Source organism: Perna viridis, chromosome 12 (assembly GCF_037379345.1).
Source record: "Perna viridis isolate PV_CMFRI_1.1 ecotype Kerala chromosome 12, ASM3737934v1, whole genome shotgun sequence".
Taxonomy (NCBI): Eukaryota; Metazoa; Mollusca; class Bivalvia; order Mytilida; family Mytilidae; genus Perna; species Perna viridis.
In genome coordinates, this window is record NC_142456.1 from 25184069 (window position 1) to 25201415 (window position 17347).

At 33.1% G+C, this 17347-nt stretch overlaps 2 protein-coding genes across 7 annotated transcripts; one reads left to right on the plus strand and one right to left on the minus strand.

Moving 5' to 3' along the window:
- Positions 1–110: 110 nt before the first annotated feature.
- On the minus strand, positions 111–6963 carry LOC148601801 (cysteine proteinase 1-like). The gene is made up of 11 exons (XM_088556861.1): positions 6808–6963; positions 6303–6344; positions 5130–5243; positions 4789–4896; positions 3968–4053; positions 3462–3489; positions 3049–3153; positions 2511–2577; positions 1783–2007; positions 948–1080; positions 111–362 (listed from the first exon to the last, which is right to left on the minus strand). The coding sequence occupies exons 1-11, from the start codon at positions 6861–6863 to the stop codon at positions 187–189; spliced, it is 1140 nt and encodes a 379-aa protein (XP_088412987.1). The 5' UTR covers positions 6864–6963; the 3' UTR covers positions 111–186.
- A 4270-nt stretch (positions 6964–11233) lies between these two features.
- LOC148601802 (complement C1q-like protein 2) lies at positions 11234–17293 on the plus strand. 6 transcript variants are annotated; one of them, XM_088556864.1, is made up of 5 exons: positions 11234–11340; positions 11760–11878; positions 13372–13521; positions 14207–14621; positions 16814–17293. In XM_088556864.1, exons 2-5 carry the CDS (start codon positions 11770–11772, stop codon positions 16848–16850), a joined length of 711 nt encoding a protein of 236 aa, XP_088412990.1. In that variant the 5' UTR covers positions 11234–11340; positions 11760–11769; the 3' UTR covers positions 16851–17293. The 6 variants fall into 6 exon arrangements, with proteins under 6 accessions (XP_088412990.1, XP_088412988.1, XP_088412991.1 ...); XM_088556862.1 differs by lacking the exon at positions 11234–11340 and adding an exon at positions 11408–11449; XM_088556863.1 differs by lacking the exon at positions 11234–11340 and adding an exon at positions 11414–11449 and having other exon boundaries at positions 11730–11878.
- Positions 17294–17347: the final 54 nt, after the last annotated feature.

Here is a 17347-nt window from a genome sequence, read left to right on the forward strand (position 1 = left end):
ATTGGTTATCACGTGCACAATAACCCACGGCTTATAAGCCGTTTTGCATACAACATACATTGTACCAATGTGTATTATAATTAAATCCTGGAATTATTAAAAATAAAAGATGACTTTCATTAAAATTTATTTCACAATATTAAACATCAAATTTGTAACTGTTGTCTCCGATTTGCGATGCCATTTTTAAGATCCCAAAACTGCAGTGGTAACCTGAGTATTCATACCACATTCTCCAACATTTCGTTTAATCCTAAAATATCCACCTTCTCCCCATTTAGTTCCCCAAGAGTTCTTAACTTTCCAATACAATTTTTCTCCAAATAAAGTCTTCTCTTTCCCAAAACCGACCAATAGAACAGCTGAAAATGTCGGAAGAATAATATTGAATCACAAAAATAAAACGCAACAGAAAAATCAAAATCAAGCATAAATTAATAAATCAAAAAATAAAACTACTCATCCGCATCTTTTTGAGTACGAAAGTTTCTTGCGTATAGAGAGCGTTATCATAATATATCGACTGCATTAGGGACAGTGATATTGCATGAAACGTAAGAAAGCCGCGAGACGCAGACGAGGGCACCATAAATATTGCAGTCAATATCAGTTGCACCCACAGAGCGATCGATTTTTTGCTAACGTTCTTTATATAGGCAACCTTTGTGTTCATATTTCATCGTCGAATCTGTAGCGTTATGACACGGTAGTGCTCTCTTTCCACTGAAACGCACATTAACAAACACCATATGACCACGGTTTAACCAATAGATTAGCTTATTTGTCTCAGATATAAAAAAATACCCCAAAAAAAACAACTTTTTATAATATATAAGATGCTATACACTTGCACAATTCGTACTGTGCTTGCAAACGGCAGTGATCTCCGCATAAAACATTCTTACAACAGGTCAAATTCTGATATTTACAAAACGTATTTAATTTACCGTGATCCAGATTGGCCGGGTCGCAATGACGTGGTTCAAAAACTCCTTTATGGTAGAATTGTAACAATGCTGCATTCAGCGCTATAGACAACGGTCCAATCTGCATTAGCTTTTCTGCAATTACTGTTTCATTCTGAGCAAGAAAAAGACACATTTCGTCTGATTAAAACAATTCTAATTTCAAAAGCATTTTCTCGTATGTTCAATTTTAAATTGTACTGTTATTCATCATTTTTGTTACTTTATATGTTTTATTTTAGTTACTTTCTGTTCTTTGTTGTGTTTGTCTGTTTTCCATGTCTTGTCTTTGTCCCTGGATTATATTCTTTTGATTTCCACTAGAATCTTGGTTCCCTTAATTACTCTTTTTGAAAATACATAAAATTTCAAATGCTTGATTAGCTACTGATACTGTCGTTAGCCAATTAAGTTCCTTTGTATCCTCAGATAGTAATTATTTTCATTCATTCACATCTATACACAAAACTGCCCAAACTGCCTTAAAAATTTCACAAAATTCCTAGAGAAGTTGAAGAAGAGTTGCGCTTACTCGGTACATTATCCCCCGTAGTAGTCCCCGATAGTAATTATAATCCTCTGAATAGAACTACATATGATGTCCAACTTTTCTATAATATTTCATCCCCCAGTGGTTCATGGGGAATTGCGCTTACAAGAATTGTGGAGGGAAAGACAGACAGCTAAAATGACTTGGAGATGTTTAATTTTTCACCATATTTGTGTTTTCAGGGATAGGATATAGTTAAATGAATTAAAACAATATTAATGAATAGAAACACGAGTTTCCAAAAAGGTTACTACGGAATTATCTTACCTCTTCAATCGCTTTCCAATCGACCACTTGTAACCCAGAAACGAACTTGGACTTGTCTAATTTAGCCAAACAACTCTGTGACATGTTACAGTAGGGCACAGGTGGTCCACATAGACTGGTGTTATATCCTGGAGCAGGACATGGCATACAATTTATACCAGGATTCTTTTTTGTCGCAGTATCACCACTACAATACGGGTAACTTTCCCAGGAGGACAAACCACCCTAAAAATGCAGTGTCACATAATGCAAAAACATTGAAGCTTAATTTCTTGTACTACACACGACAGAACTTCTAGTTGCTGGACTCGGCTTCCTATTTCGATATTTTTTGGTTTTTTATTACTTCTTGTAAACGATTTATTCGTGGATGCATATCTTAGCTATGGGTGTGGTGATGGGACATGAATTAACTCATGGATTTGATGATCAAGGTATACGCAGGATCTGTTGGTTAAGGAGGTAGACCTAAGGTAAGGGACATAACTCTTGAAATCAGTGATATGATTGTATTATATTCAATTTCACAAAACCCTATCAAGCTTTCATTTGAAACAGAATAAAAGCAGCCCAAGTTACTTTGATGCTTATATGAGATTGATGTCAAATGCTGAATACAAACATTCCAATGATTTTTAAGAGTTGTGTCCCTTAGCTTAGGTCTACCTCCTTAAATTCGACTTGCATATTCCACCCTATATGCCTACACTGATGGATGCTATACTTACTGCTTTACGTATATAATTGTAGGCTAGATATGGCCAACCACCAAAAACTCCACAATCAGCTCTTTTGCTGAAATGTCAATGTTCTGATTTTAAAATAACGAACGAGTCATGAAGGCATAGTTTAGTAATCAGTAAATATGTCAGATTGTTTATGTTGTATGATGTATGATTGGTGAAAGCACGTACACTGTTGTATGATGATTGATTTTTTGAAACCACAATGGTGTATGATTATGATTGATGATTTCACAATTTCGTATAATTATGGATTGGTGAAACCACAATGAAGGAAAATTAATTTTGATGTACGAGCATATCTGATGTGCTGAATATCTTCATATTTCGTAAAACATAAATACATACAAGTGTCAAGCCAGTCAGGCCTTTTGAATTTGTAAGTACAATACTACCCCCAAAGAAGAAACCTTTATGTGACCGCACGCAACATACTGACACACTTGAAAGTGAATAAGTATTAGAATAGTCAGAAGTTATAACTTATCATATCATTTTTGCCTTTTAAACGCATATTGCTCACTTCTGTATGTCTTCACTTCCATCACATTCCACAACTTGTTCTACAGACAGGTTGGTAAGGGGTTTCCCTGACATTGCCCATTGTCCCTCAATATTCTCCACAGTGCTGAAATTATACATTCATTTGTTCCAAGACCTTTTTTGACAGACAGATATGTTTGATATTTTTACACGCTTTTCTTATACCGTAAATATATCTTTGTACCCCAGAGAATTCATATACTGACCTCTTAATTGCATAGATATAGCTATTTCTCTTTCAGTTTAACGCCTTCGTGTGGCTTGATATTATTATTACAATCACAGTTTGGACACGACATATTTTAACAAATGAATGTCCAATAAGTACCTGAAATTACTTTTTTCTGTAGCTACATGAATATTGGGATAATTTTGATTAAAATTGGTATTTACCTAAAGGCCCAGCACGATCCAGCAGACCCTGAAATACAAACACATTTTAGAGCCGTAATATATGCACAAAATTAAATAAGTAAGTATTCTGTAAAGCAGTTCCATTTTGTCATCGTATCACCAAATTCAATGAAGATAAGACGTAGATAAAATCAGACCTTTAAACGTCCACTAAGGTTAACTGAATAAATCTTGGTTCACTTTTGTTATGTATTGTAACTTCATGTTTGTAAATCTTGAAGCACGGCGCGGAAAGTTATCTTGTATATGTTTTTGAATAATTAAATTTCAGAATTAAGAAAATGTTTTTTGATTGGGTAACATGATCTCTTTCCATCTTATACACAAAATTGTACTATTTGACCGTGACGTAATAAATGTTTTGATGATTTACTCGGTAAACTTTTAATACTAACATCAGATAACTTAAATGACTCTTAAAATGTAGGATGTAGACATTTTCTGATATGCGACACAATTTCTTTACATCAAAACACATTCAATACCTTGATCTTTCACAGATGTTACCATATTCTTAGGCACCCAATCAAATGAATCGGGCAATGGATCTTCAACCTTTTGTGTAATGTATCTACAATATTGATGAAAATTGCAATATTCACATGTAAAGCAAACGAAACCATACATATATACTATTATCTAAATAGGGATGCTGTTGACGTTTACATTAAAAAGATAATTCCCATTCTATTGAATACATTTTGTATACATTTTATAGTGTTCAAAATCAACAATTTTGCTCCGAATGGCGAAAGAATTTTCTCCCTTCATCTTTTTGATGTTAAGAGAAACAGTGTCATTTTAAGTAGCACTCCACATAAGAATCATGCAAAATGTGATTCATGGTTGGAAAGCTTACATATCTTTATTTCTGATATTTTGTTTAAAATGTCAAATTAAACAGAAAGCAACGTGCCATTTTTCTTATATATATAACCCATGTACTTAGGAGATAGAAATTATATAGAATGCACTGTAGATTTCAAAATTAAGGGAGATAACTCAGTAAATGACACTCAAATACAATAGAATATATTGGATTTTCAATGTTGATTATCTCCCAAGAGCAGGCAGATATGAATGAATAATTACACATTTCACAATATAGACCCATAAAACAACTTATTTACAAAAATGAAAATATGTAGATTTTTCTTGAGGTGTATCACATTTTTCAGATTTTGCATGATTCATTCAAAGACTACTACTTAAGTTGTGACTCACTAATATTAAAGCAAAAGTATAGATCTGTATCAAAACAACGGGGAAATATAGTATTTCTTGGTCAAGAGTGATAAATATATACCTGGACTTTTCAAACAGAGGAGCCGATCTTTTTGGCATCAGAATCTTTTTTGAAAATTCCGCCGGCGTCAAATCAGTAAATTTGTTTGCTTCAAACGACATTTTATCCCTAGAAAAGACTTTATAAAATAGACAGTAGTTTGCACAATCAAGTACAAAGACGATGAACACTCAATTCAATTTGGGAAACGATTCTACTTTCGCTATAGCTAAATAGTAATAAAAAGTAAATAAGGTGCATTTCCATTTAGTTTTAAGGAGAGTTTACTCTAACTGCAAAACGTTCTTTTATGTTTTATTGTGCAATAATATATGTGTAATTAATAGCAAGCTTATACTCACTTGTACATATTGTTAAGTTTGTTAATGTATTTCAAGTTATCTTGGAATATTTGAAATCTTCCGAATTCCTCACCGAGGAGATGATATTCCTTCCCATGCTCATTCTTCCAAGATCTGTTAAATTACAGAAGTTCAAAATATTTGTAGTATAAACCTATTTTTCGTTAAATATAGTGCATCTTTTTATGTTTGATTTATTGTTCAATGTTCTTGATTTGTCTGTGTGTGTGTGTGTGTGTGTGTCTGGGTGTATGCGGGTGTTACATTCATTATTTAATAGCGATAACAAAATAATGTTTACGTCTACGTTGGGGGACAAAACCAAGAAACACACCCTCGATACGATTGTACATTATGTACCACAAGTATCACTCATACAGTTAAGGTATGATATATTGGAAAACCACTACAAACTGAAAGGAGTAAGGCAAATAACAATTAAAGCTGCATTATCTTTCATTTTCGTAAATTTTTGTTTCTTTTGAAATATATCTTAACTTTGAATTATTTCTACTAAATAGTACTTGTACAATTTCATTTGATATCCACAAATAAAATGCATTAAATACATGAAATCGGTGTCTATATGTTTATTGTCTTGCAAGACAAAAACTCGACCTAGATAAGTTCGTATGCATATGACTTCTGGTGACGTTAATCCGCGCATGTGCTGTAAGGGTCGCTTCTTTAATAACAAATCAGATAGCAAAGCGAAAGTGGTTATTCAACGGCAAGGAAGACCGACGGACTCAAGCCGTAAAAGAAAACGGTTTGAATATAACGCAAGGATCCTTTTGAAATTTACGTATTGTGATAAAATGCGGCTCAAATATGGGCATTATTTACAAAAATAAACAAAGCAAGAAATAGATGAAATGAAATGAAAAAAAGACACATGCTTACTTGTGTATTCGTTTTTGTTATTTTTTTTGCCAAGGTTAAAATATTTTTTTCGGTGAATGTCCTGTCGGCAATCTTCGGAAGTAGTAGCGAAAAATAATTAGATCAGACCTACCGATATTCGCTGACTAAAATAACATTATTTGCACAATATTATATAGGTATTATGGATATTAATTGCTTCAATTTCATTATTTCACTGCATCAGCTGAATGCAGTGGAATCAAAACTGAACAAATTTGGCAGCTAATGCAGCTTTAAATATATACTTACTGAAACAAATGTTTGGCACCTTCAGTGTCCTCTGGATAATAACTAAAAATGTAGATAATATAATCACCCACTTTTATACAATAAAACCTTTCTATCTGATTTCTGATTAAATGAACTATTTGAATCATTTAGAAGGCTCTTTCATATCTGGCAAAACATACTGAAATCGTTTTAAGAAAACCTTGTCAAAATTAAATAAAGTAAGTGGTTCTCCACCCTACATTGAACGAAATATAACTATGCTTAATGTTGAAATAGACCAGAAGCAATTCTCGAACATTCAACGTTAGTAGGATAGCGGGTGATAGTACAATAACCTATGTATCTAAAATACATGCTAGTTTCTTTTGCCAGCATGTATATGTTGTAAAGCTTTAAATCAGAGGATGCTTACCTTACCGGTGCACCTGCTCCATGCTCCCAGTTTTTAGTGGGTATGTGTCTCTAAAGAAACGTTAAACTAATGATAGAATCACAAAATAAAAATAACCATACTTTGTCTTACCATTGAACAGCATGTAACGAAAGGATAGTGAAAATGATCCCCCTAAATATCTCCATTGTTAGTCCACGGTATTTGGACCTTTATAATGATCAAATAATTGATAAATGTTTAATCGGGTTGTTGTGTCATATCACAATTATAACAATTTACTTTGTCATCATATGTTATCTCATTGAAATAAATAATACATTATGATAAAAATATCCATAAATACAAGTACAGTTCTTCAATGGTGTTAAACTTCCCACTCTTCCCAACCCCCTATCACCAATTTTCCAATGCCCTATCCTCCATGTTCATATTCTTTTTCCGACGCAGTCGGTGTAGTTTCGCTTTTAACCCTTTGACCTTAAGGACTCTCTTCTATGGAAACGCAAATCACCTGATCGCAATTATGTTTCCCGATTTGCCAAATACTGCTAACTTAGTGGCGTTGGATCGAAATTTGAAATTGCGTTCGAAAAAACAATCGAAAGTTTGAAATTGCGTGCCATGTGTTATTTTCTTGTCAGAAATGTAGAAACAAAAAAAAAAACAAAAAACAAAAAACAAAACAAAACAAACTTTTACAGCATCGGCTATCTTATTTTGAAAAAATAGTATTTGTTACTATTCAACATCACCCTGTTAGTAATATTCACGGAGTATGCAAGTGAAGAAAAAAAATAACCATATTATTTGATACAATATTTTACTTTTATGATTAAAGTAAAGATGTGTTAATCATCAAAGATCGCCTTATTAATACCGATTCCCCAATCAACTGTGTCCATTCCACATTCGACATTTGCGCATAGTTCCCCATAGCGCTAAACCCTTTTCGCATTCTTCTTAACCTAATTACCTCATTCAGGTACTGTAGCTATGAATCTTGTTGAAGCATTGTATTTGTGTAAGTAGCAGCCTCCTTAAAAAAATACTTTCTTCTAGTTGCAACAGTCGCCGCCATGCTAGGGCAATGTATATTTGGGAAGGTGAGAAAATGCATGTCCGTTTCTCTTCTTTTGAGACAATCAATACATATATTTGAGTAGTTTTCCTAAACAAAAGGTTACGCTTATGCTATTTTATTTTAGTGCAACTGAAATCAGTATAAAAATAACACAAGTCAGTGAATATGTATTTATACATTGATAGGCGAACGTAATCACATTGTATTTACTGTATATTAGAGAATTTTATACACCGTATTTCACTTTTTTATGTGTGATGAAAAGGTAAAAAACGAAAATTTTACATACTTGTGATATGTTGCTAGGCTATTCCACATTGAGTCAATAACCCTATAAATGTATTAGCGTGGAGGGTTGAAAAAGGGGGGTATCCACACTATTTGAGAATAAAGTCATGATATTGACCAATCATTACGACAAACGTGATGACTTTTCATTCATGTCAACTTTCCTTTTATCTGTGACCACTTCCCTTCAGCACCTGCATATGTAGTGTTCATATCACAACTTATACGTTATGCCAGAGCTTGCCGAAACTACACAGACTTTTTGTATCGCGCTAGTCTAAGAACTCTAACAAATAGGCTTCTGGAACAGGGTTATGTTGCCACAAGATTGAAGTCATCAATACAGAAATTTTATGGTCGTTATCCTGAACTCGTGGATCTTTGTGGTGTATCCATCTGCACCATGAAAACTTATTTATTTTCAACTGGTCATAGTTTTCCTTTCCGCGTTTGTCTACTCCGGACTTGACTTTTTATGAGCAACTCGGCGGGTGTTTCTAGAAAAGCAGAAGACGCTTACCCTACCGGTGCACCTGGTCCATGCTCCCTGTTTCAAGTGGAGTCCGAGTTGCTCATTTGCTTTTGTTACTTTGTATGTATGATTCTAGTTACTTTGTGTTCTTTGTTGTGTATGTCTGTTTTCTGGTCTTTGTCCATGGAATACATTCTTTTGATTACCGCTATAACCTTGGTTCCCTTGATTACTCTTTTAAATAATCAAAGCATTTCGGTTAATTATGAATATTTCAGATATATTTGGAATTACTACTTTTTTCCCTTAATATGTAAAATTCGGAAAATAATACTTCCAAGAGAATCGCACATAATTTGGTTCTTTGTACTGATCCTTTCAATGTAGGGTGGTAAAGTTTTCACTTACAGTTACGTTTCTTTCTTTTTTCTTGTTTTAAGTGTGTTATATTCTGAACTTTGATTTTTTTCTCTTACAGTATTTTTCATCTAATATATAGAATGTTATACACCTATTAACGTGTGCAAGTCCTGACATTGTGTAAAGCTGTTTTCACAGAGAAAACTGCTCTGTCCTATGTATTGTTTTTCCCTAAATATTGGTAATACATGTAAAATATACGTAGTAAGTAATTTGCAGTATCGAATTATTTTTGTAAGATGTGTGTCGTGACCAATTTTTGACTCCACAGGCACCCACGTTCCTTTTGATTCTGAAGAAGCAATTCTCTCCAAACTTATTACTAGATACGTTCCTAACGTTCAGTATGACTTGTTATTAAAAATACAAACACAAATATTCCAATGTAGCAACTTAATGTACGTAGGTGAATTATAATTAATATCGTTCTTACATAGCTACATGTAAGAACAGTGTATCAAAAATAAAATGCTATACCTGCCTACTTGGCATCCAATCTGATGCTGTTAGATCAGACACAAATTAACTTTCAACAATTCTCGATTGACAGCTATCTTGAATACAAGCCTTGTTGTATCCCGTGGGTTCACAAGGGAGACAGGAAGTTGATTGGCTGCCACTGCAGGAACATAGTCGGCCCATTTTTCTAGCCCACCCTTTGAACAAACATATAAATTTTATGGTTTGTGGTGAAATCTAAGTTATGTTACAATTGAAATTAGTATTATCATGCTGGAGTTATTTAGAATTTAGAGAGCTATTTATTATACGACCAGCATTATAAAAGTTATAACGCCATGATAACTCTGTTAAATACATGGAATTATTGCTTTCTTTTGCGTGTTTAATTTTACCATATGTTTTTGACCGACTTGAAAAGAAATGCATTAAAAACATATAAACATGTTTTGCAGAATAATACAAAAACAATGCTACAGTTATGCATGAACTATATTAACGGGTCCGTGACTTTTATTTACAAACTGTTTTCAAGAATAGGATATGTAAGTCTCGTTCTGGTTTCCTATTCTTTACCGGAATTTCCGACGTAGAATGTATCGAAAACCGAAGACCGGTTTGCATTTAATTGTTTACTTCCGGGTACTCGAAACGCTGTATAACAATGCAAAATCTTCTATTTTATGTTTTTTTTCTTAATACCTTTATCATGTAGAAATAGATATATGTCATTTTTATCGATATTGTTTACACAAAAAGATGTTTTGCCCTTAACACTGAATTCAACGCTCTCTAAATCACTTATCTCCGTGCTTTTGAATGGTAGACTAGGACCATTCTCGTGAAATTATGGGGTCACATGACGAGACGTGCATACCCTATTAACCGGATAGTTTTTGTGTTTCATGTTAGACATATATTCGACAAACATGCATTTGTGTTTATCAAAGCACATGGAAAATATATGTTGAAATCGAAACCATGTTTTTCGCGCTGCATGTAATGGAATGATTTAATCACCAAATAATTTCTGCTGACCGTATAAATTAAAACTTTTCCTATAATACGAAAGTAGTATATTAGCTTTTTCCTGCATGGGAGTAGATTAGAATAACCGCATAATATTTAATTTCCAAAGTTTTTTTCATGAAATAAATTTTGACTGTACATGTATTTCGGTGATGAAAATAGTGAACGATGCAATCTGAAAAAAAATGTAACTGATTGTTCATATCCCCAAAACAAAGTTACTATGAAAGTAAGTATGTATCTTCCATGTCACTGGCATTGAAATTGCTGAAACAATAAGAGAAACAAGTACTATCTTATAAAAACAAATTATCAGTATTTGGCCAATCGAGAAACAGAATTTTGAACAGGTGACTTGCGTTTCCATGGAAGAGCGTCTTTAAGGTCAAAGCATAGAAAGCGAAACTATATGGACGACGTCGGAAAAATCTTAAATAGACAACACATACGAACAAAATGCTTTTGAAAAACCAATTTAGTATTTGTTCAAACTGTGAATATCAAAGACGATGCTAGTTTCAGATAACAAGTTCCAATGTTTCCGTATCCTTAATTATACATATTTAGGAGTGACACAAAAAATACGATCTGATAAAAGAGAAATTACTATAAAGGAATTTGTTTACTCTTTTTGATAATGGAACAAACTTTACTTTTTAACTGTATGTTTCAAATTAAACAAATGCAATACAATTCTCAAGCACTGCTGTATATTCCAAGTTACATATTGAGATATGCATACGCATAAATTATTAATAATGTCACATACAACCAAACTATCATTCTGACGATAGTAATACACACAGCAGGCATAACGCGCACATTGTATCAACGTTAAATGTTCGTCAACGTTGATACACGGCATAACGCGCACCTTGTATAAACGTTGACGCACAGCAAAATAATAACAAAGGTAAGATCCATTTTCTCATTCAAAATCTTCTTATCAATATTTGAATTGGTAATACTCTGAAAGTACAGATAAGATTTCAGATACACATCTAGAAGCCATTGATTTTACAGTAAGTATAATTTTCATAAGAATTACAGATTGTCTAACTATATGACTATATGGATTTTCTAAAGCATTTTCATTTGGTTTTTTAAGTTGTTAATAATTTTATGTCGGTAGATGTATTTGTATAATTTTGTAAAATTCAACACTTTATGCATATTCATTATATCATGAAATCTTCGCGAAAACGAGAGGACCAACAATTTATTAAAGGAAGGTTTCCATTTCATTTCCATTTCACCATTACAATAAATAAACCAATAACATTAGAAGTGTTTGTGATAAAGATAAAGATAACCTTGAACCCAACCTTTTAGAGGATATAAGATGACAAAGACGATACTTGGGTATATTGCTATATCTTGCTTTTCCACGGCGTTGTTCTTGCTGACTGTTGATTCCCATGATATTGTAATGAGCTCAGCCAGTCAAGATGGTAGTACTACATTTACTTCGTTTTGGTACAAGTAAGAATTACCCTCTACCAGTAATCTCCTTCCTTTATTGAACTTATTTCTGTCTTACGCTAGATTTTTTCTTATTTTGTTATCTTAATGATATTAATAGCTTAAATATTTCGTAACGGGTGTACCAATGTATCTTCAGTATACTAGAATGTAAGCTTACAAAGAAAGTAAAGTCAAATAATGCAAACATAATATGTGCAAACTTTTTTTTATTTCATATGTTTTATTGTTTTATGTTTTTTTATGTTTCTTTTCATAAATAACGGACTACTATTTCTTTTTTCATTTCCTTGTTTGCAAAAAAAAAATAAAAATGTTATGTAGGTCATTCTTGTTGTTTCATTGTATAAGGAGAATGGGTATGGTGAAAATGTCAGAGACAACAACCCCGTCGAGATGAAAAATGTCAGCTCTGGGCCACCTGTCAATCTTCAATGAACGATAAGGAAACACTCACACAACATGGCAGGCTGTAGCTGGCACCAAAATAACATTATCCACATGTACAGCAAAATAGTTGCCTCTATATACTCCAGGAAAAAACAAACCGAAACTGAAAACGAAACAAGACAGATAAAGGCGCAAAAAACAAAAATGCGGCTTGTCGTGATCACAAACCTTCAATTTTTAAAATTTGCCACTTAGGAAAATAGATAACAAAATTATACATACTTAAATATCAGGTCATAAAAGGTCTGATTCCCGTGTTAAGATATAAATATTGAAACTGACTATACGTTTCACAAATACACAAACAAGGGTCTACTAGCCAGCTTCAGACATGTTTTAACCTACAAAAAGTTCTGTCTTCATTATATATCTATCCAATTCTTTCCATGCAGGGTTGAGAACCACGCTACATCATAAGTCATACAATAAGCACACAGTACATGTCATGCCAAAAATTTTTAGATACATGTATACTGTGTTAGTTTCTTTGTAAAGGCCCTATAAGCGATTCAATGTTAATAGAAAAAATGCTTTACTTAATGGTTTGACAAAACTCACTATATCCCTTACAAATTAGCCGTTTTAACGGTTAACAAAACTTATTGAGTGAGTATTCAGATTTCCGTGCTTTATGGAGAATATTGCCATAAAATATAGGGTGGAATACTTTGTTCTTTCTCCGATTCTGTTTCTTTATTAGTTCACGCCCAAGCTTAATTATTGCCTTCTATCATATTTGTCTACAAGATTGGCTCGAACGTTTTACGACTCATAATTAAGCGGGTATATCAACTAATCGTAGAAACGTATGCGTTGTGTAATGTTAGAATTACTCCTTTAATTCCAAAATAGAATTCGCTTGTGTTAGTATAATATTGTTTTTAGTTTATGAATTAAACGTTTTGGCGGAGGTTGTTTTTTTACTTTAGATTTTTTTATTTGTTCCTTCTATCACGGTTCTTTGTTCAGTGTTTCTTTCTATTAAATGTTTCTTTACACTTCTCAATTTTAGACGAAATAGCACAATTAAAATGGAGTATACAAATGTTAACTGCTGCGTTGAATCAGCTTAAAGAGAAGGTCGAAACGCAGATTCCTAGTAAATGTCAGTGCAATAACAGAGGTCAAGAAGAGATATATAGAGGCAGTAGACTTTTAAGTGGTATGTTATCATTAAAAACGATAAGTAATATTGTCTGAGCATGACACATGACGAACCAATGTTATAATAAGAGATTTCTGCTTTCTAGAAACACCCGCAGAGTTGAAATATATAAATATCGGCCAGAAATACTGAAGCGTCAGCTGTAGGATCATCCATGATTCAAATACGTCCAAATCCAAAACATGTATGAAGTCAGATCGTTTTAGACTGATGTTCGGTTAACCAAGTTTCAAATTACATAAAATTTGACAAGGAGAAACTTTAAAAAGTGCCTGGTTTAGACAGGTTTTTGGATATTTATATACAGACAGGTTGTTTATACTCATACTTTAAGAGATAACCGTTAATGTACATAACCTTAACAGTCCATTAAATTGGTAAAGGAAAGACAATCCTGGTGTATTTCATTGGGTTTGAGCTTATATGTTTAGATTGATAAATGGTTATTCTCTATGATACATTAAACATTTATCACCCTCTTTTCATGACAAATATTGTTCATTGTAATTTTATATACAATTTTCCTGCTGAATAGTTAAGCTAATGTCTTATGGGAATTTCTGACTAAATGCTTGAACGGAAATATACTTAAATTAATTTAGGTAATTGTTGGGTGTATTACTAAGTTAACATTCTCAAAGGTTAACAAATGTAAGTCAAACTGTTTTATTGTCCTCTTTAGGCACTCAATCGACGTCAATCATAGCGTTTTCAGCAGTTTTAACACAAAAAGTGATATTAGGTCAACTACAAGAAATAAAGTATGATAAAGTTCTACTTAATATCGGTCACGGATACGACCCAAGACACGGACATTTTACGGCACCAACCAAAGGTGTATATCTCATATCTGTTTCAACGATGAAGAATCACATAGCAGAAAGCATTTTCGTGGAACTGGTCAAAGATGGCGTCCAACTTGTATCCAATGAAGCATCGACTGAGGAATATAATGCCGGTTCCCATACAATCCCCGTACTATTGGAACAAGGAGAAATGGTGTGGGTGAGACATTATAAGCTGACAACGCCAGTTACAGTTCATGGGGAACCTGACGAACCAATATGTTCGTTTTCCGGAGTTCTTCTTTACACAATGTAATCATATTAAGATATAGAAAATTGAAAGTATCCATTTGATTAATATTTGGCAAAATATGATTTCACGATAATCGTAGTTATATTCAAAATTCTAAATTATAAAAGGAAGAGGGCAGGTTAAGAAGACTGCTAGTTACCAAATACTCAGACTCAGCAACAATGTAAAAAAGGACCGACAATTTGCCAATTCATATCATAACTTTTATCAACTCTGTGAACATATCTTAAGATTGATTGCTGATTGTTTATATACATAAACACGAATTGCTAGAAAGAGTAGTAAAGGGAACCAAGGTTATAGTGGTAATCAAAAGAATGTAATCCAGGGACAAACTCCAGACATGGAAAACAGATATACACAAGAAAGAACACAAAGTAACTAAAATCATACATACAAAGTAACAAAAGCAAACGAGCAACTCGGACTGCACTATTAACTGGGAGCATGGACTAGGTGCATCGGTAGGGTAAGCGTCCTCTGCCTTTCTAGAAACACCCGCCGAGAAAAAAATGTACAAAAGTGCCCATCATATTACGATTTTTGCATGAAAGGATGTTTTTGTTTCTAATGTGACTGTACATTATAAGCAATCGCACATTAATCTACATGTCTGCATAGAAATTGAACGTTACATTATTTTATGTCTTAAATCGGTAAAAAGTGTTTTATCTTTTACTTGGAGAACATACGGTTACTGTCCGGTTATTGTTCCCAGATGTAGTGAATATTTTTTAACATAACATCCAAACATATCGTTTAACATTATCTACAAGTTGTTATAGCCATCTGTTGAATTTAAAGACAATTTAAGTGAGAAAAACATGTTCTTCTCAGAACGATAAAATAGAAAAGACTTAAATACATAATATTACTCTGGCATTAACCGACTATTGAATTTCAATCGAGACGGTTAAACTTCTGAATTTCCAGTCTATTCCGAGATATTTCAATGATTAACTTTCAAGATGGAAAATACGATAGTCAATTGCTCAGCGAGTAGGTATTTGTTCCTCAATTTAAAAAATGGTTTTATAATGGTTTAAATATAAAAAAAAAACAGGAAACGCTTTGTTGCAGCGGTTACATCCGTTGTCTCTGTTCGTCTATGGGATTGAAGGATTTTTTCAGTCATTAAAAACTGATCAATAGATTAAAATAATTTGATGGAATAGAATTACGCTTGCTTTGTAAGAACTTGGATGGTCATGTATTGGAATTACTCAATCATATCTTAATTTGACAGTATGACTTTTTTGTATTTCTGATTTAAGTACCATTCTTTGTAAGAATCAGGCAGAGGGTGGCACATCACATATCTCAATTTGGTCTATTTTTGCATCAAATATATTGAGTACATCTAGAAAACTGAACATTTATTTAATTTATCCTGAAGCATATGTGACGTAGATATTTTTGATTGCTTATTTAAAGAAAAAGTGTGGTAAAATGTTCCCGCCATTTTTCCGTAGTACATATGAACTAAATTTGACCCATCAATATCTTAAAATGACAAATTTCACAAACACTTTTATGGCTATTTCTGGAGGTTATCGGGTATAAATACTTGGTTAACGCAATAAAATCTCTGTTTTTTTCCTTCATGTGCCACACCTTATACACATTTCGTCTGATTCTTAGACCAAATGAATATGAACAAATTGTGGTCTAGTAAAAATATGAATTAATCGAAGTCGTTGAGGTATGACCTTTTGTGCGGAATAGAAATTCAATATTGGTGAAATGCACCGGCATATAACCAAATTTCAAAATAGTATATACTTACAGAGGTCACCAAAAATATCCTAAACAAATGTTAACATACCTTTAAGTTAGCTCTGAAGAAAATTGTGATGATATCTTGTCGGTCTAAAACAGGCAGTAACTAGATTTGACAACTCATGTCACACTCAATGCTAAATCCTACCTCTTTATGAGGAATAAATAAATAAGAATAATACAGAAAAAATTTTAATGAGTATTGCCGATACCTTGTAATACTTCACAGCTTATATAGCAGAGGATGTAAGTAATGGGATGATACAAATTAAATCAGGAAGCGCTTATATGTCTACAAAGGTAACACTTAAATGGGAGCAGTACAGTTATTCTGTGATTCTGAGAGGTATTCACTGATGCATTTGGATCCGCTAGTTAGATGACGTATTGATTTTTAACAATCCTATTTTAGGGGATTTTATTCATCGCATCTACCCCAAAGAATTTGAGATACACTATAGACTTTATAAGGTCAGCCTCATAATGTATCTTGACTTACACTTACAGATCAATGGAAAAGGAATACTAATGATTAAAACATACGATAAACGCAATGACATCTCATTCCTTAGTATCAACTTTCCCTTCATCTTTTGCAACATCTTTCCGACACCTGCATATGGTGTTTTCATATTACAGCTCATAGGTAATGCCAGAGCTTGCCGAACCTGTGCGGTTTTTTTGTACTATGCTAAACTTCTTACACTTAGGTTTCTAGAACATGGTAATGTTACTGCAAGATGAAAGTCATCACCATAAAAAATTCATGGTCGTCATCATGAACTCGTGGTTTGTAATGGTGTATTCATCTGCATATTGAAAACCTTACCGGTGCACCTGTTACATGCTACCAATTTTAGTGCAGTCCCGGTTGCACTTTTACTTTTATTATTTTGATTAATTTATGTTCTTTATTGTGTGTGTCTATTTTCCTTGCCATGCTTTA

Coding starts and splice junctions, on each gene's coding strand:
- LOC148601801 (XM_088556861.1), bottom strand. CDS start 6,863: ATGGAGATATTTAGGGGGATCATTTTCACTATCCTTTCGTTACATGCT. Junction 6,345..6,807: donor TCGTTACATGCTGTTCAATG/GTAAGACAAAGT, acceptor CTACATTTTTAG/TTATTATCCAGAGGACACTG. Junction 3,154..3,461: donor GGATCGTGCTGGGCCTTTAG/GTAAATACCAAT, acceptor GTATAATTTCAG/CACTGTGGAGAATATTGAGG.
- LOC148601802 (XM_088556864.1), top strand. CDS start 11,770: ATGACAAAGACGATACTTGGGTATATTGCTATATCTTGCTTTTCCACG. Junction 11,879..13,371: donor GAGCTCAGCCAGTCAAGATG/GTAGTACTACAT, acceptor TCTCAATTTTAG/ACGAAATAGCACAATTAAAA. Junction 13,522..14,206: donor AGGCAGTAGACTTTTAAGTG/GTATGTTATCAT, acceptor TGTCCTCTTTAG/GCACTCAATCGACGTCAATC.